Source organism: Neodiprion virginianus, chromosome 5, assembly GCF_021901495.1.
Source record: "Neodiprion virginianus isolate iyNeoVirg1 chromosome 5, iyNeoVirg1.1, whole genome shotgun sequence".
Taxonomy (NCBI): Eukaryota; Metazoa; Arthropoda; class Insecta; order Hymenoptera; family Diprionidae; genus Neodiprion; species Neodiprion virginianus.
In genome coordinates this window covers 35699749-35717094 of record NC_060881.1, presented here as the reverse complement: position 1 = coordinate 35717094, position 17346 = coordinate 35699749, and the positions used below count along the sequence as shown (strand labels likewise).

The 17346-nt window shown below is 39.3% G+C and overlaps 1 protein-coding gene and 1 long non-coding RNA gene across 5 annotated transcripts; both read left to right on the top strand.

Annotated features, from left to right (window-relative positions):
* Nucleotides 1-10: 10 nt before the first annotated feature.
* LOC124305707 (dnaJ homolog subfamily C member 2) lies at nucleotides 11-15931 on the top strand. Of its 4 annotated transcripts, none has more exons than XM_046765392.1 (6): nucleotides 11-29; nucleotides 7134-7409; nucleotides 8661-8866; nucleotides 8986-9179; nucleotides 12542-13715; nucleotides 15698-15931. In XM_046765392.1, the coding sequence occupies exons 1-6, from the start codon at nucleotides 26-28 to the stop codon at nucleotides 15746-15748; spliced, it is 1905 nt and encodes a 634-aa protein (XP_046621348.1). In that variant the 5' UTR covers nucleotides 11-25; the 3' UTR covers nucleotides 15749-15931. The 4 variants fall into 4 exon arrangements, with proteins under 4 accessions (XP_046621348.1, XP_046621346.1, XP_046621347.1 ...); XM_046765390.1 differs by lacking the exon at nucleotides 11-29 and adding an exon at nucleotides 6508-6664; XM_046765391.1 differs by lacking the exon at nucleotides 11-29 and adding an exon at nucleotides 6509-6664 and having other exon boundaries at nucleotides 9001-9179.
* On the top strand, nucleotides 3487-5251 carry LOC124305709 (uncharacterized). The gene is made up of 2 exons (XR_006908420.1): nucleotides 3487-3896; nucleotides 3999-5251. It is a non-coding gene; the product is annotated as an uncharacterized LOC124305709 (long non-coding RNA).
* Nucleotides 15932-17346: the final 1415 nt, after the last annotated feature.

Here is a 17346-nt window from a genome sequence, read left to right as displayed (position 1 = left end):
GCGGAGTCTCGATATATCCAGGATCATGGGTGAGTTTTCATGAGCAGCGGATTCCTACAATAGTACTAAAGTCACAAACGGAATACACATGTATCATAGATTTAAGAAGATACTGTAGTCAGTCCCTATCGACCGAGTAAAACGTCACATATTTCGGCTTTGGGCCGTGTTCGTAAATTGACTGCCAGTACTAAGAATTCCCTAGGACAGAGACAGAGAGCTGTCCATGAACTCGGCAGCGCAAAAGAGATAAAAGATTGCTGACAGTACTGTCAGTCAATTTTCGAACACGACCTTGATCCAACCCATGGCAACGACCAATCAACGAATCACGGAACAACTGACTGAAATAAGCAAAAGGTGCTATAGCGTTTTCCACTGGTTGCACTGAGTGTGAACTGAGAGCGCACTAGCGGTAGACTCGTATTTCCAGCGTGTTCCACTGGCAGCTCGGAATAATTATTTATTATCAATTAAAATATTAACTCTCTAACAGTTTTTTCTACTCTCAAATCCTCTCAAACGATTCTCAAACGATTAAAAAAAAAATTAAACGTCTAAGTCCATTTTTTGAGGAGATAGAAAATATGGGGGCCAACTTCACACCCAAAATTAAAATCAATTTTCCGGAAAAACTACTAACTCTCAAACGATTTTTCTTTACTCTCAAACCCTCTCAAACGATTCTCAAACGGATTGCATTAATTAGATTTAAAAATAACAACTTCGGGGGGCCAACTTCACGGAGGTGTGATTAACTGCTTCTCCGGCCATGGGCACATAAAATACGAGGAGAAAGGAAACAAAAGTCAAAAAATACAGTTAGCCACGGTGCATGCATCGATAAACATTACTGTACCCGTTTGACTTTTCCTTCTATCTATAATAAACTCTTTGTGAATAAGTAAACCTTCTGTGGATCAGTTTATTTTTTCGACCGTCCTCTTACATATACCTATGTATATTGTATAATATATGTATATTGTGGCTCTATATAATGATCGGATGTTATGATGTTTGTTGATTATAGTGCTATAGTAATAGTATTATCGTTCTCCATAACGCAAGCATCTCGCAATATGATTTTAGACTCTGGTTAATGATTGTTTTTTGTCATTCTCACCTGGGAAAATTCGAAATAGTTAGACGGTTGTTCAATACTTCCTGGTTACAAGATTCTTGTACTTGAGTTGGGTTACTGGCAGAAATGATATACAATGATAATAATCACTATCGATATCACACTACCCCGGTAGTATACGTTCGAGTACTAGTTGATTGCAGCGCTTTAACTTTGGCGCTGAACTTCAGAAACTTTTGAGCTTCAAGAGACACATCCCCACCACGGAAGTTTCTGGACCTGTGTATACGTCCGTGGGTATATTCCGAAATATACGCGCAGTACTGCAAGTACTGGCAATCGCGTTCCAAAATCGCGTGATAGCTTACTGCCGCCAGTCAGTGACGTGATGAAATTTGTGACGTTGTTGACTGTGACTACTGCGGCTGGGACGTGAGGCAGTTGCAGTCACGGTCTTACAAAGGCCGTGTTCGAAAACTGACTGACAGTACTGTCAGCAATCTTTTATTTCTTTTGCGCTTCCAAGTTCGTGGATAGCTCTGACTCTATCCTAGGGAATTTTCAGTACTATCAGTCAATTTACGAACACGGCCAAAGAGGTCTGAAAACTCCTATGCTGGGAGTCACGATTATTCGCTTCGCTTAGCAACGGCAAATTTCGATTCTAGCGGCACCACCAGTTGTCGCTGTGATTTAGTTACCAGGATAACAATACCTCAGTTAATACGATGAGTGAGCGTGAGCAAGTGAATACCACGGTCTTGTCTAGTCCACCTCGGCCCCGCCACCGCTGTTGCTAAGATCGCAACGAACTTAGTGGCGACTAGTGAACTACCAACATGGCTTCAATAAGCAACCTACCCCCTCCAATGGAGTTTCCAGACCTGTATGTAAGACCCATAGACTTATAAAAGATAGACTGAGCGCTCTTATGAGCCGCTTGAAGCAAACATTCAAACGACAGAAATATGCCAGGAGTACTCCTTTCTCTCTCTGACGATACTTATGGCGGGGATCGAGGCGGCAGAGGAGAATGATGTGAAATTATGCGCATATATCTATAGCTGTTTCACTTTCACTACGCCCTTGTCTCCCGGTATGAAACCAATTAAAAAGAGAGAGCAGTACTCCCGACATACCTCTGTCCTTTATATGTAAGCTTCAGTACCTCTTATAGGAGTGCTCATTCTATCTTTATAAGACTATGGTCAGCCCCCTGACACACGCTGCTAAAAGTGGTTCGCAAAATGTCCCTCGATTCTGCCGCCAATCTCCACCACCAGTGGCGCTAATAGTTGTCTGACAAGCTTGCGCGCGGTCAGCGAGGGCAGCGAGCGAGTCAGAAGTCTACTAGCGCCACGTAGAGGAACTAAAAAACGGGGACAAAACGCGTACAATTTTTTAGTATACGAGCAGTGGTGAGTGTCAGGAGGCTGGTCGATGGTAAGACCGTGGTTGTAGTACTTGAGAGATGGCCGCGTCCGCGGTGTAGCGTTCCGATTTTACTCATAGACATATAAGAATAGACCGCGTGACCGGGCTGAGAAGTTGATAGCGAAATAGAAAGAGAAAGTAGCATATGGGATCGCTCTGTCTTCGTCTAGCCGTGCACGTGCGGACACGTGTACACACTGCGTGGCCAAGGTCAAAGCGAAAGAATACGCATGCAGAACAATAATCGTACGATTTTTAAAGGACAATAATTTTGTTAAATATTTTCAAATTCTTTATAAGTATTTAATAACCAAAGTCAAAAAGAATATTCGTGCAAGGTATGCTTATAAATTTCTTGTAAAATAATATTTTTATATATTATGAGAATATAATATGTTTTTACGTATTGCTTTAAGTATAATAATATTCAACGTTTTATTACAGTATACGATCATACAGTATGTACTTGTGTGCATTATTCATGTTTGTTACCTAATAAAAATGATGAACAGCATTTTACGATTTAACATTCAATTATTTAATTTTAACGTTTTATTAGTATTAGTCTTATTTTTCAATTATAACTTCTAATTTATGTTTTATGTACAATATACATATAAGAACATCCATCCCTCCATTCATTTTATATTTCATTCTTACTAAAAAAAAAAAAAAACGCCGAGCGCGCATGCGCGATTAGACAAGGATAGAGGGGTCCTATATGCAGCTTTCTCATTCTATTGCGCTATCGCATTCAACAACGAGCCACCTCCGATACTCCCGCGGTCTATTCTTATATGTCTATGATTTTACTGCGACTGGCAACTCGAAGTAAAAACGGAACGCAGTTCGCAGTTAACTGCGTGACGTCACGGTCGGCAGTACTGGAAGTATATTTCGGAATACACCACTGATATATATATACACATATATCAGTGGAATACACCCGTGTTGCCAATGTAATCGACTAAAGCCCCCCGCACACGACGCTTGTTTTGCTGCTGGATTGCTTGCTAGATTTTACCGCTGGGTTCCAAGTTGGCTGTGGCGCTGGGTGCAACGATGGCACCCTCGTTGGGTTGGCTTCACACGATGCTTGTCGCTAGGCGTGCTGGCGTGCAGGGAGCCTAGAGAGAAAGTATAGGCGAATACGTAGTCCCAGCATTTCTAACCTCAACAGTACCATGGACGCTCGAGTGCAACAAACTATTGCGGCTGAAATAATTCGACGTAGGAAAGCAATTATCGTGTCAGCTGTAGCAACTGCTTTTAAACGTAGACATCTACTGAAACAACGAAAACGTAAATTGTGGAGTCGCGAGTGGCTGTTACGGCGTGATAGAGGACAGAATGTTCTAAATATGGTATTTCGTGAGCTCGGGTATGTAACCATATGATTTTCATTTTATTTATTATTACTTTTTTGGATTTTCAATTTTATACTTGACTTTTCAATGCATATTTATACTAAATTTTTGTTTAGCCCTGAAGATCCAGCCAGTTTCACCAATTATACTTGAATGATGGAAGATGACTGGAATGAGTTGTTGACACTTCTGACTCCGGCCATAAAAAAACAGGATACCGTTATGCGTCAAGCTATATCACCGAGGGACAGACTCACTGTGACTCTTCGATATTTAGCAACGGGCAATACCTTTCAAGATTTGAGCTACTCCACTCGCATAGCCGCGAACACAATTTCAAAAGTGATTGACGAAACTTTAAGAGCAATAGTAGAAGTACTCGACTCAAAAGTATGGAATTTCCCATCATCGCTGGAGGAATGGCAGGTTATCGCTCACAAATTCGATACTTTATGGAATTTTCCTCATTGCATCGGTGCGCTGGATGGGAAACACATCAATTTTCGTCCCCCTCGGAGTGACGGATCGATTTACCGTAATTATAAGGGAAAAGACAGCATTGTGCTTCTGGGTCTTGTCGATGCTGAATACAGATTTTTGTTCGTTGACGTCGGAAGAAATGGACGTATGCACGATTCTGCTGTTTTGCGTGAGAGCCCATTATGGACTAAGATCAACGATGGAACGTTGAACTTACCTGCTCCATGTGAAATTCCAGGCTTTTGATACAAATTACTGTACGTGATTGTCGGTAACGACGCATTTGCCTTGAAACCTAATTTGTTAAAGCCGTATCCGGATAGAAACTTGACGCTTGACAAAAGAATATTCAACTACAGATTGAGCCGTGCTCGCAGAACTGTTGAAAACGCTTTTGGCATACTGGCAAACAGATGGCGCGTTTTACTTTCTACGATATCTCTCTCCGTTCAAAAAGTAGAGAGAATAACTTACGCGTGTGTGCTTTTACATAATTATTTAATCAATAAATCTAACAATGATTCCAGTCAATGGTACGTAGCGCATAATTACAGAATCTCAACCCGCGTTGATAGTAATTGTAATGCAGTACAATTATCCGAAGGGCAGAATGCCTCCCTATATCTGAGAAATAACCGAAGCAGTAACGAAGTTCTAGAGATACGAGATAAATTTTGTGAATACTTTAATACTACAGGCATAGTGCCATTTCAATATACCGCTATTGAACGAGGTAACTATTAGTCGTTGCTCTACGAGCAAGTTCATAGTATTTATTCATTTATTAATTTATTTACTAGCACTGCGGCCGCGGCTTGTATTTGTATTTGACAGTATTTGTACAATGTTTATACAGAAATAAATAAATGCCATTACTGGTTTTATATTATTCGAATTTTGTTTGTGTACGAAAGACTTTTGAAAATATCTCTTTGACTAAGCAGCATCGACAATTGAAAAAAGAATCCCTCCAAAATTACACAGATTCTCGAGTTTTTGGATATTCGCCGAGGACTTCTGGGAAATTTCGAGAAATTCCGGAGAGTGTGAATGGCCAGAGTGTCGTTCGAAGTGCAAGCGACGAAGGGAACGATTATATTTTTTTACGACTTTTTCTCAACGATTATCGAAGCTGGTGTCAGAGAGAAAAGTTCGACCGAGAAAAATCCATAGTTCCTGAGAACTGTGAACTGTAATTAATTTTTGTTCCTTCATCGATCTTGCCGCTTCGCATTGACCTTAATTTTAGCAATTGGAGTAATTTTTAATGCTTACAATTATACATAAAGAATGACGTGAAATATTAAACATAAATAACGAAATGAAAAAACAAACAGGAGACTTATGGAATGGAATTTTTATAAAAGAAAATGAAAATCAAGATTTTTTGGTTGTCGGTGATGTCAAAACAGGTTGGTGTACTCTTTTTCTGTCACTTTCTAACCAGAATTTATTCCCCCTCGATCGAACAAGATTTTACATCGAAGAAATTGTCATGATTGTTTTTTTTCGATTTTTGAATTTTGAAAATTTAAGGAAAACGTGGAAAACAAAAATTTCCTTCGTTCATCATTTTTTTCTGGTTTGTTTGTCGATTTTTGAAAATTGAAAATTTAAGGAACACATGAAAAATGGAAATTTCTCATTTATCATTCCCTTCAGGCTGCTTAAAAGTTTTTTTTGCTTTTCTACGGAGATAAAGGCACGATAGGGTGTTTTTTTCGACTTTTGAATTTTGAAAAGGAACACGTGGAAAATAAAAATTTCTCGTTCGTCGTTTTTTTATCAGGTTTTTAAAAATAGTATTTTGCTACGCGCAAGAAAACCATCACGAAAAATAGCACACGTTCTATCACCGAAATCCAGCACGCGACCACGCTTCAGAGCCATCAGAGGCGCCACTTTCTAGCAGCGCTCCCAGCAGAGCAGCCATCCTAGTACCCCGCATGCGATCTATCAGCAAAACAAGCTCCGTGTGCAGCGGGCTTAAGGAGACAAATTAGCCGTCGCAGAATCAATTTCCGCATGCATCGTATGTCTGTAAGACCGTGCCATAGGCTGACAGTGCTCTCTACATAGCTGATCCCCGTACTCTGTGCTTGTTCGTAACTGGAGTAACTTGAGCGCTTTTTTTTTTTTTTTTTTTTCCACGAAAAATCTGTCTTGAAATCTAATCGCCGCGACGACCGGGAGTCCACATATAAATCTTCGTGGTCTGATCTTTGACAATTCGATTCCTGTTCGCTCGAGATTATGGAGCTTCCAGAATCCGGAGATTGTATTGTCCTTAGCGCGATATCACGTAATATCTTCATGACTTCTTCAACAATCCTATAACCATAGCTTTAAGTGTGGATAAGTTACGTTACTTTCTGACGTGAGAGGTTAGCTTAGGTCGGCCAGATTTCACCAGACTCGGGAATAAATCATCACGTGTATTCCAATAAAGTTGCCCAAAGCGGGAAGAGCATAGTTTCTCGTTACAGAAAAACTGCGCTATGACAGATGGACGATGCTTCGAGTGCTTTGCGGAATTATTCAACTATAATTGTTTTCAGTAATTGCGTAGCGATCTCAAATGTGAAAAGAATTTTTGATTTTAGTTGTATCTTGATCCATGCACTATAGTCCTCACTCTGTGTTTTAAATTAATGCAACAAGTAAATCTAGGTGTATTAGAAAAAGTCTGTATATAATCTTTCAGCCATTTCTTTGTTGCCTCGAGAGATGCATGAATGTTCTGGTAAAATAATATTGGTCTTGTTCCACAGCACTTGAGACAATATCCGTGGAGGCTGTGGGGCCAGTCTTTCTTTTCTTGGTATCTCATACCAAGCTGGATGGTTCGTTCAAGCGAAACGATCTGTTACCAGCTCAGGATTCTGAGTCATTCGATGATGAGGATACGACTGAGTACAAATTTGATGATGACTTAGAATATTTGCGATCGCTGGATCCTAAGGAATGGAAAGAACAGGATCATTACGCTGTCCTAGGAATGGCAGATCTGAGACACCGAGCTACGGAAGATGACATTAAGCGAGCCTGTAGGTTTATAGATATAATTTTGGTAATGCTAATTTTGTTTTCCCTGCATAGACAAGACGAAGTATTGCACAGTTCTAACATTAGCTGGTAAGTAGTCGAGATTCTCAAACCTCTACCGCGTTCTGTTCGAGCAGTCACATATAAAAGTTTCATCATTGTTTTTATCATTGCATTAAATGTGATATGGTGGGGAAATGAAGTGGCTATGCAATTGCTGTTGTAAATGATGCAAGAACCAAATCAGTTGAATTGTTTCCATTGACACAAATATGAGTGTGAAGTTAGCTGCACAAGCTACAGGCGATTACTGCAATCGCATGAGTCAAATATTGCCTCTTTGTATGTGTAACACATGGAATTTTTTGTAACACTTCTGAAGGAAAGTTTGATTCAAGAAGCATCAAAGATGCCACTCACCACGATATATCGGGGTTAGATAAATCACGCTCAATGACAACGCGTAAAATTGAGTCATTTGAAACTGCACTTACACCAACGAAAACCCTAGTGTGGAATATATAGTATTTGAGTTGTGCATTTGCACCAATGTAGTTTTAACACACTGTTCGGAAATAGGGCACTTTTCGTGGGTTCTGCAGGCTTTGAAAATCGAAGTTTTGAAGGAAATGTTCCTAAAATAACCTTTATTCATACGAAAGTTGTATGAACTCTCATTTTGTCGCTACCGAAATTATATTTTACTGAAAGAACATCATTTGAAAGTTTTTGAACTTCATTCTATAACAAACATTGTCTTATATTTCACTAATTTATATGTTTGTTGGTTCACTTTACACAAATAAAAATTACTTTCTACGGAATCTGGATTATTATCTTTTTTTTAGTCATTTTTTCTGAAAATAAAAATCACTGCGCTCAATATCTACCATAAAAGTGTTTGTCACTCTCACAATCGGGCCAATTTGATCTTACGTAAATTTTTGACCGCAGCCAAATATGTACCGACGCTCTTGTTTAGTCTGAATTCATCGCTACCTATAGATAATGCCTAAAATTAATACCACATGCCACCATTATAAAAATTTTTAGCAATGCTTCAAGAAATATTTGAGGTCAAAGTCAAGGTTGAAATCGATATGTCCCTTTGTGGCAATAGAGGGCTATAGTCCCTTTGGGGATTTAATACAAAATGATCTTGTACACGCGGGTCTTTATGCGAAATATTAATTTCTTCAGTTAGCATAGCCCCTTTTTGTTCAACATCTTTGTCATATATGATTTCATTACAGATAAACAGAAAATTTTGAAACATCATCCAGACAAACGTAAAGCAATAGGTGAGGAGATTCGTAGAGACGATGATTATTTCACTTGCATAACTCGCGCCTGGGAAATGTTGGGGAATCCTGTAAAGAGACGAAGTTATGATAGCATTGATCCCGGGTTCAATGACGATATCCCAGAGGAGAAAGACGCTAAAAATAATTTTTATGAGGTATGCGAAAAGAGTTAGTGTGTGGCTGACATTATTCAATGTCTTTAGCATGAACGTTTTTGCTTATAAATTACTTATCCGCAAGAATAATACTGCATCGTTTAAGAACTCATTGTCAGATTTCCTTTTTACAGGTTATGGGAAAAGCGTTTCAGGATAATTCAAGGTGGTCCGAAAAGAAACCAGTGCCACAACTCGGGGGTCCAGACACGCCTAGAGAAAAAGTTGAACGTTTCTATTCATTTTGGTATGAATTTGAGTCCTGGCGTGAATACTCGTACCTTGATGAAGAGGACAAGGAAAGTGGTCAAGAGTAAGAACTTTTAACTTCAACATCTTCTGAGAAAATTTATTTGCGACTCCTTAAACCATGCAATCGATATGACGAGTTTGGTGGGTTTCGAGTGCACCCAAGGGTAATTCCAGTTTTTTTACACTTATTGACCAGTCAATGTTTCAATGCCCTGTGAGGTGAAGAAATGGGAAGGGAGCGCTGACAAGCATGCATGCACACAAAACACCCAAGTGAATCTACAAACCACAGATTCACAGATATTCTTGTTGACCGCATAAAAAGCATGAGGTTAAACCGCTTAAAATTTTATATGGGCGATGAGTTTTTAAGTATACGTCATGTCACACAGTTTATTTTTTAAACTGTCTTCACTGTAACTAAATGATTTTATAGCTAGAAACACAATTCTATGCTGCACCTACCATAAGAGCCCACGTTTACGAGCTCAACATTGAAAATTAATTTCTCGAAAATTAAAAAATTTAATAACTTGAGATTTTCGCAGTAAATGTGTCCCGGCTGAATAAACATACCCCTAAATTTTCAAATCTTTGTCCTTGATGCAGGGTAAAAAACCTTCAGGATGAGTAAACTGTATTATTACTTTGATACTAGACCGTATGCTGATGCTTCTTCTCCAGACTGGGAGATCTACACTAACCAGTGCCATTTGTCAACTTTCTTTATCACTTCTTTTTATCCATTCGGTCCATTGTGGGAAAGTTTTTTTTGTGGGAAGTGGGAAATATAAACCCAAATAACGGTCTTGCATCTCTAATAATGTAACAAAATTGCAAATGAGATTTAAATTCCGTCAAATTGAAATCTGTCAATGGCGTCATAATTACCTCCATTCGCAAACTAAGTTTTCAGTATGCCTCGCAAAACTTTGACGTGCACATGTGTAACGTGGTGAGACAGAAGCTTGGATTTTCAATAATTCATTCACTTAAAAGGAATCCAATTCACAGGACATTCCTGTGACTTCTAAAGAAACCATAAGCGCACGCTCCAGTATTAACGTAGTTTAGAGAGAAAGTTTGACAAGTACCACGATTTTGCTTGGAACTAGACACAAATGCTCTCATGTTGCGCTTTCTATTCAATATTTTACTGTCTAGGGTGTTATCGAGGTCTTCTGTGCCATTAGACGACACAGATAATTCATACATCTTTTGATATAAACATTTTTAAACATAATGTCAATTTTTCAGATTTATTTAAAAATTGAGGGTCACAGCTATGTCATGGCTTTGGCCAAATTTATAAACGTTGTTAGACTATCGAAAACAAAGTAGTTGAACGTAGCCCATATTTATCTTATGATGCATGCAAGGAGAAAATTTCTTCTCAACTGTGGATTAATTGATGGAACAGGTTCATTTTTTACCTACAGTGGATGTCTAACTGTAAGATGAACAGAATCTGATTATTTGCTGCGTTGCCCAATTGTACCCTGCATGAGTAAGGTAGATATAATATTTCATGCTACGTTAACGATATTGTTGAAAATAACGGATATAGTGAATGTTTTTGGCAGCGTTTTGCTCGCTCATAAGAGGTACTTTCATAGGCTAAAGTTATGATGGATGCAGCAGCCAACTAAATTGTGTTATCTTGTGCTCGGCGCAGCTAAGTGGGGGTTGGAGTAGAGATCTTCGATGCAAAAATTTTGCTTTGTTCCCGATTTCATACATATCGTAATCACCTATGTGAAGTGGCAAATGTAAAGCACTGCCACTACCTCTACGCTTCTGGTACATTTTCTCATGCCTTATTGAGAGACTATTTGAAACAGTGACTTTAATGGGATTTTATGTGTCTGATTGGAATTGTGTGTCGAACAGTCCCGAACATTTCGAAGTTAGCAGCTTGTTCAACACGGTTTCCTTTAGTGAATATGTATTTACTAATTTTAGAATCATTGTATACCTCTATGCCAACTCAGACCCACAAAGTGTCACAAAAATTGATCCGATGGTAACCGTTCTTACTTGTTCTTAAATAACGCGTGCTTTATCAGAATTAAAGTTGAACCTGGATAAGAATTAACTCCCTGTTAAAAATCTGTAGAAATTCGCTATATACAGGGCAACAAGACAACTTGTTCGGAAAAAATTAACATAAGAATTAATTCAACCCATCCTACCTGGAAAAAAAGCTCCTGATTTTAGCAATAGACTTAGGAGTACCAAGTTCTGTCACTAGTAATCCCATCAATGTAATGCCTTCCCAACCATGACTGTCATGCTCCCTATTTGCTCACCAAACGCCCTTAAGGGCCCAATAAGCGAAAGACAGCAGATTTGTTCCATGATCTGCGATATATAGATGGAAGTGCTAACAGGGGCAGAACTTCATATTACAGATTATTCTTCCTTTTTAACATACTTTTGAAGACGCTTGCATCTCTCTATATAACCAAACTACTAATTCTATCGATAAATTGGGGGATACTTTTAGTTATCACAGAGAGTTACACTGTCGAGCCTACTGTTTTTTATTTCCTATTAATATTGAAATCGGTTTCAACTTTATTTCTGATCTACTGAAGCTAGGGAGGTCAAAATTAACTTTCCTTGGATGTACATACACATATTGTACCTCGCATCGTACATACAGTATGTACTGTGAATATAACGGGTTTCCACTGATTTCTGGCTGGGAGCTAGTTGCTGCCGGTTTACCACTGGTTCTAAGATTGCGAGGAGTGTAGTGCCTTGTGTCGTAACTCCAGGACCAAACAATAAAAAATAACGATATTGCCATATAATTTTTACGCGCCAACTGAGACGGACCGAGTTAGAAAAAATGATCGCTTTGTGAAACCAGCTTAATTTAAAAAAGGACTTCAACGAAATGGATTCGCGACGATTATATCAAATACTATCTGACTGATTAGCAATACTTACTAGAGGTACTGTACGTGATAGCTGACAGTTCGTTACCGCGAAAGGCGTAGCGAATATCGGAACAAATCCTACTAAGCCTACAGATAATGTTATGCCATTACATGGCCCGAAAACAACACGGTGTTAAGTCTTTCAGTCCAGGAGCACCTGCAAGCAAATCAGTATCTTTCTTTCCTCCCCCTGGAGTTCCAATAGAAACCCACCAGATACTTAAAGCTATCTAATTTGAATTGTGTTTATGTGATTAACTCACGTCCTGACACTCAAACTCCCACCCTTTCTTCTTGCATTGTGATTTGGGAGAACGGCCTTGCTCTGTACCTCCTGGTTTAACACGAAACCTCCTTGGCTCCTTGGTTTGATGCAAAACTATTGCGGTATCAATAAAAACTTCGATTACCACTTGCCAGTTTGTTATATGTTACATGTAACACTGTACATGACTTATGGTCTATAATTTAACTTTAGCCGGGACATGCGAAAGTGGATAGAAAAAAAAAACAAGGCAACACGGGCGAAACGGAAGAAAGAAGAAATGACCCGAATTCGTTCATTGGTAGATACTGCCTATAGTTTAGACCCCCGAATAAAGAAGTTTCAACGTGATGACAAGGAGAGGAAGACGGCTGCGAAGCGAGCTAAACAAGAAGCGGCTAGAGCGAGGCAACTGGAAGAAGAACGACAGTTGAGAGAAGTAGCCGAACGAGAACGTGTCGAAAGTGAGAGGAAGCAGTCCGAGGAAAAAGCACGTAACGATGCTTTGAAGCAAGAACGCGAGGCACAGAAGAAAGCCGTTCGTCGTGAACGAAAGGCAATCCGCGACCTTTGCAAGGCAAATGATTATTATACTAATGACCCAGGTGAAAGTCTCAAGCATATGGAAAGCGTTGAAAAGATTTGCGAGTTGTTTAAGCTTGCGAGGCTGGAGGATGTCACGAGAAAGTTACAAAGTGAAGGTCGGAAGGGATTCCTTGAAGTTGTTGAGGAGACAGAGCGCAAAATTGAGGAAGAACGCCGGGCTGGGGTAGAAATTAATGACAGGAAAAGCTGCACTCCTGAGAGAAATGCCAAATGTATCACAGTCCTCTGGACTGAAAACGACCTTCAGCTACTGATCAAGGCCGTGAATTTATTTCCAGCTGGTACTAACCAACGATGGGATGTTGTCGCTAACTTCATCAATCAACACGGTAATGCATCTTCAAATGTAACTCGAACTGCTAAAGAGGTGTTGGCTAAGGCCAAAGACCTGCAGGCAACTGATTTCAGTAAATCTAGCCTCAAAGATCAAGCCAATAAAAAGGCTTTCGATAACTTTATTGCTGAAAAGAAGGGCAAGGATGGTATTGACGATAGAATGCCGGCAGTTACCGAGCGCCATGACAATCCCTTAACGAATGGTAATTCCAACACCAGAATCCTTGACCACAGCTCTACACAAAATTGCGGTGGTGGAGAAGAAGAAACCTTTCCCAAAGAAAAGGACGTGAAAAAGGAAACAGCTCTGTCTTGGACGCCGGTGGAACAGAAGCTTTTGGAACAGGCCCTGAAGACTTATTCGGCAACCGTACCAGACAGATGGGATCACATTGCTGCTTGTATACCCAGCAGAACGAAAAAGCAGTGCATGAGAAGATATAAGGTACATCTGAAAGTTTATTGATCCTTTCTTTCGTGTTTTTTTTTTTGTTTTTTTTTTTTTTTTTTTTTTGTTTTGTTTTGTTAATAGCCAATGAATATAGTATAGCTTGTCTAATCGGTTTAGTTGTACTTCAAATGAAGCATTACAGATAACTTGAAATTATCAATACGATACTGAAAAAATATTAGTTTCAATTCTCTCATGATTATACGGCCGTTACGGCTGCTAATTTCTTCCTGTAGTTGAAATTTTTTCAGAAAATTCAACTCATGAGTGAAAATTTCGTGAATAGGAAAATAGCAAACTTGGAGGTCACAGGAAAGTCTAGTATGGATTTCTTTTGCAACATGGATTTAAAAATATATCCATTGACATCAACCAACCGTAGTAGCATAGCATGCGAGATTCCCGAATGGAAGGACCTGGGTTTAAATCCCCAGCGTATCACTAAGTACCTGAATGGCAACTTGCGAAAATTGTATCATGGGTCATATCGTTGAAGTGCCAAATCGGCAAGCTGAGGTTTAAATTCAGAGGATTGTCACTAATTCAGTCCCTTCCTTGCCCCACACAAAGCTCAGCGACATACTAGAGACATATCCTAACATGTGTGGCGGGTGTTGGTAGCGACTATTATTATTTTTTTGCAGGCAGAAATTCATTTTGAATATCATGACACATTCTGTGACGTAGGCCATGACTGAACCGAATAGACAAGTTGTGAACTTCATTTTATAGAGTATTTTTTTTCATACACAGTGATAGTTCTCCTCAACTCTATTCTAAGAAGTATCAAAGCGATTCCAAATATTGTAGTAATTGGTAAAGTTCAGGTGACATTTAACCCACGAGAATGTCTTGGACTGGGGTGGTCTTTAGCACCACGTCTTTATTATAAAATCAAGTGACTGGAAGTGACTTCCATATTTTTGAAATATCAAGAGAAAAAGGTGAAAGTTAGTAGGCATAGCAAGCAAGTGTGCATGTGCAAGATAATTGAAATTTATTGATCGGCAAGATCTCACTGTGGTAATAATTAGTTCTGCGTGGCAGGAGAGCCAACCTACTTGAAATGGGCCATGAGCTCTCGTAAAGTTTTTCGCGATAAATACCGAATTTAAGTCAAGTCGTTATGCATATTTGCAGCACTTACCAGGTATCTGTCAGCTTACCAAATCTTCTCAAATCACTTCAACAATTAACTCAATTAGCCGTTTTTGACATCTGAATATTGGAATGGCCAGCCTGAGTGAGATAATGACAATACACGCCCATGAGCAGTCAGTCACTCAGCGTGCTAAGTTTCACAATTATCTCTCGGTACAGTTTAGTTGTTCAGACTTATGTAGGATTATGGTTTTGTTAACTGCATGTGAGTTATTATGGAAAAGTAGTAAATAGGAAAAGTTGACTCGTTTACTGGTAAAATTTACCATGCTTATTGTTACCGTTATTATACTCCTATAATTGAATTTAACGATGAAATGAATCAGATTTACAGCATTATCAGATTCTTGATATTGAAACGACAGTGAAATCTACTTAGAATGTGGTAACTTCACTAAGATTTAGAACATTGAATTATTAATCAATTAGTGAAAAGGAAGTAGAATCTTCTTACAGCCAAGTGATATTTACTGCTTCCTGAAGTAAATAAATCACTTGCATTTGTTGTACATGGATGTAAACGCATTATTAATTGTAAAAAAAATGCCACTTTTTTGGGTGTTTTGAGCCCAGTCACTGTTAAATTGCACACAATACATTAACCGCTGGGCTACCCTTTATACATGTAATACTACATTTCCTACCGCAGATCGATGAACTTTATGAAATTGAATACTGATAAAGATGGCAACCATGCAAAATATCACATTACGGACCCCTAAATAGAAATCAGACTTGCATTGTTTTGTATTCGTGCAAAAATATTTTATTATTTGAAGCAATATTTTCACATGTTTACTTATTTCTATTCATAGGAACTGGTCGAACTTGTTAAAGCAAAAAAGGCAGCTCAACTGGGTAAATAAAAGGTGCAACGGTGAGACGAAGTAAATGCTGACAATAGAGATCCAATGCTTCGCGTTAACAAGTACACATGTATGTTTACACCACCGTATATAATGAATATATGCGTACATAATAGAATATAGTTGTATTGATTTAACTTAAACGTCTGATTTTTGAAATATCAAGAAATTTTATTTGACAAATCACTGTTATTGGTAATGTAATTATCCCTTCTGTTTACGGAAAGCTTGGCGAGCCCTTGGAGCTATTCCACATCGATTGTGTATAATGGTTACATAATTTTGGTGAGCATTACGCCAAAATAAAAATTTCTCATCAATCCTAATTGTAGATAGATACATATGCAGACATACAGCTTGTCTGTTCTATTTATTCGCACCCTAAATCACGCAGAGTGACGTTACGTGGAAAATAAATTTCCACCCAACAATATTAGGTTTGGTACCTATTTAAGTGTAACAAGACTCTCACTAATGGGAGTACATTTCTCTTTGTGCAAACTTTGCGTGAGAATATACATAATAATGGGGATAGACTGGCGACACGTCTTTTGTACACGGTGCGCATTCCGGTATTATATTTTAGTGACCATGCCGCACAATGTGTCGTAATATATCGATTAATTTCGTAGATGGAAAGCTCCCTATACCTCTGTAAGTGCAGTAAATATATATATTTTCCCTGAGCGTTACTATTGGTGCGGATACCGAAAATTCGAAACTGATCCGGAATTCGTAGTACATGGAATCCAGACGGTTCCCTTTAACCATTTCAGAGAAAAAGAAGAAGGAGGATCCGGAATTTACGGATCTTTTCAGAGTCAACGGTCATGTTTAGGCTGGCGTTCCATGATCTGGCCCCACGGACAGCCACTTTTCACGCACTTCCGTCAGGCTTTTCAGTGCATAGAGGGGAAATCTGTTTTTGATTGGCGGTTTGGTGGTCCCGTGCGGACTCTGCCACTCCCAAAATCTTGCACGCTAAACGTCGCCAGTCGCTACGTAATGCTGGCAGTATTACATACGGCTGTCGCTACAGCGGCTACGGCTATCGCCGCCTACCCTCGAGATGCAGAGCGGCGAACGCGGAAACATGCCAGCACCGCACGGTACGAACTAAAAATACGGCAATCACAAATACCCAAGTAGCATTCTGTTGCAAGATTACGATATGGCCATCACCTGGGCGTATGCATGACTCTGCCGGCAGACCACTATATCTCTCTGTTTCCGCAGTTGTAGGGAGACAAGTGCGCATCCGGAAGAGGCTTACTGCAGATTTACGGCAGATGACGTGATGCTCTGCTGAAGAAAAAAAAAACAATACATATTATCTCCGATAACAGACTCATTTTACGTACTCCACACACGTTACGATTGACGTGCAATCAGTAACTTCTTAACTTTTTTCCATAGCTGTTCACCACGGTGCTGTTCTGATAAAATCAATCCTGCAGCAATCCAGGTTATATACTAATCATATTAGAGTTTGTGCACTCGCGAGAAAGTTACCAGAAAGAACCGTCAAATCGCCACCTGTACACGGAAAGTCGAGGTATATCAGTAAGCAGACCAGTGCGCTTCTATTCTTCGACCCA

What these genes read in the sequence shown, in the direction of transcription:
- LOC124305707 (XM_046765390.1), top strand. Translation starts at nt 6,616, where the DNA reads ATGGAGCTTCCAGAATCCGGAGATTGTATTGTCCTTAGCGCGATATCA. An exon ending in AGATGACATTAAGCGAGCCT is followed by an intron (nt 7,410 to 8,660) that starts GTAGGTTTATAG and finishes ATTTCATTACAG; the next exon opens with ATAAACAGAAAATTTTGAAA. An exon ending in AGTGCATGAGAAGATATAAG is followed by an intron (nt 13,716 to 15,697) that starts GTACATCTGAAA and finishes TTCTATTCATAG; the next exon opens with GAACTGGTCGAACTTGTTAA.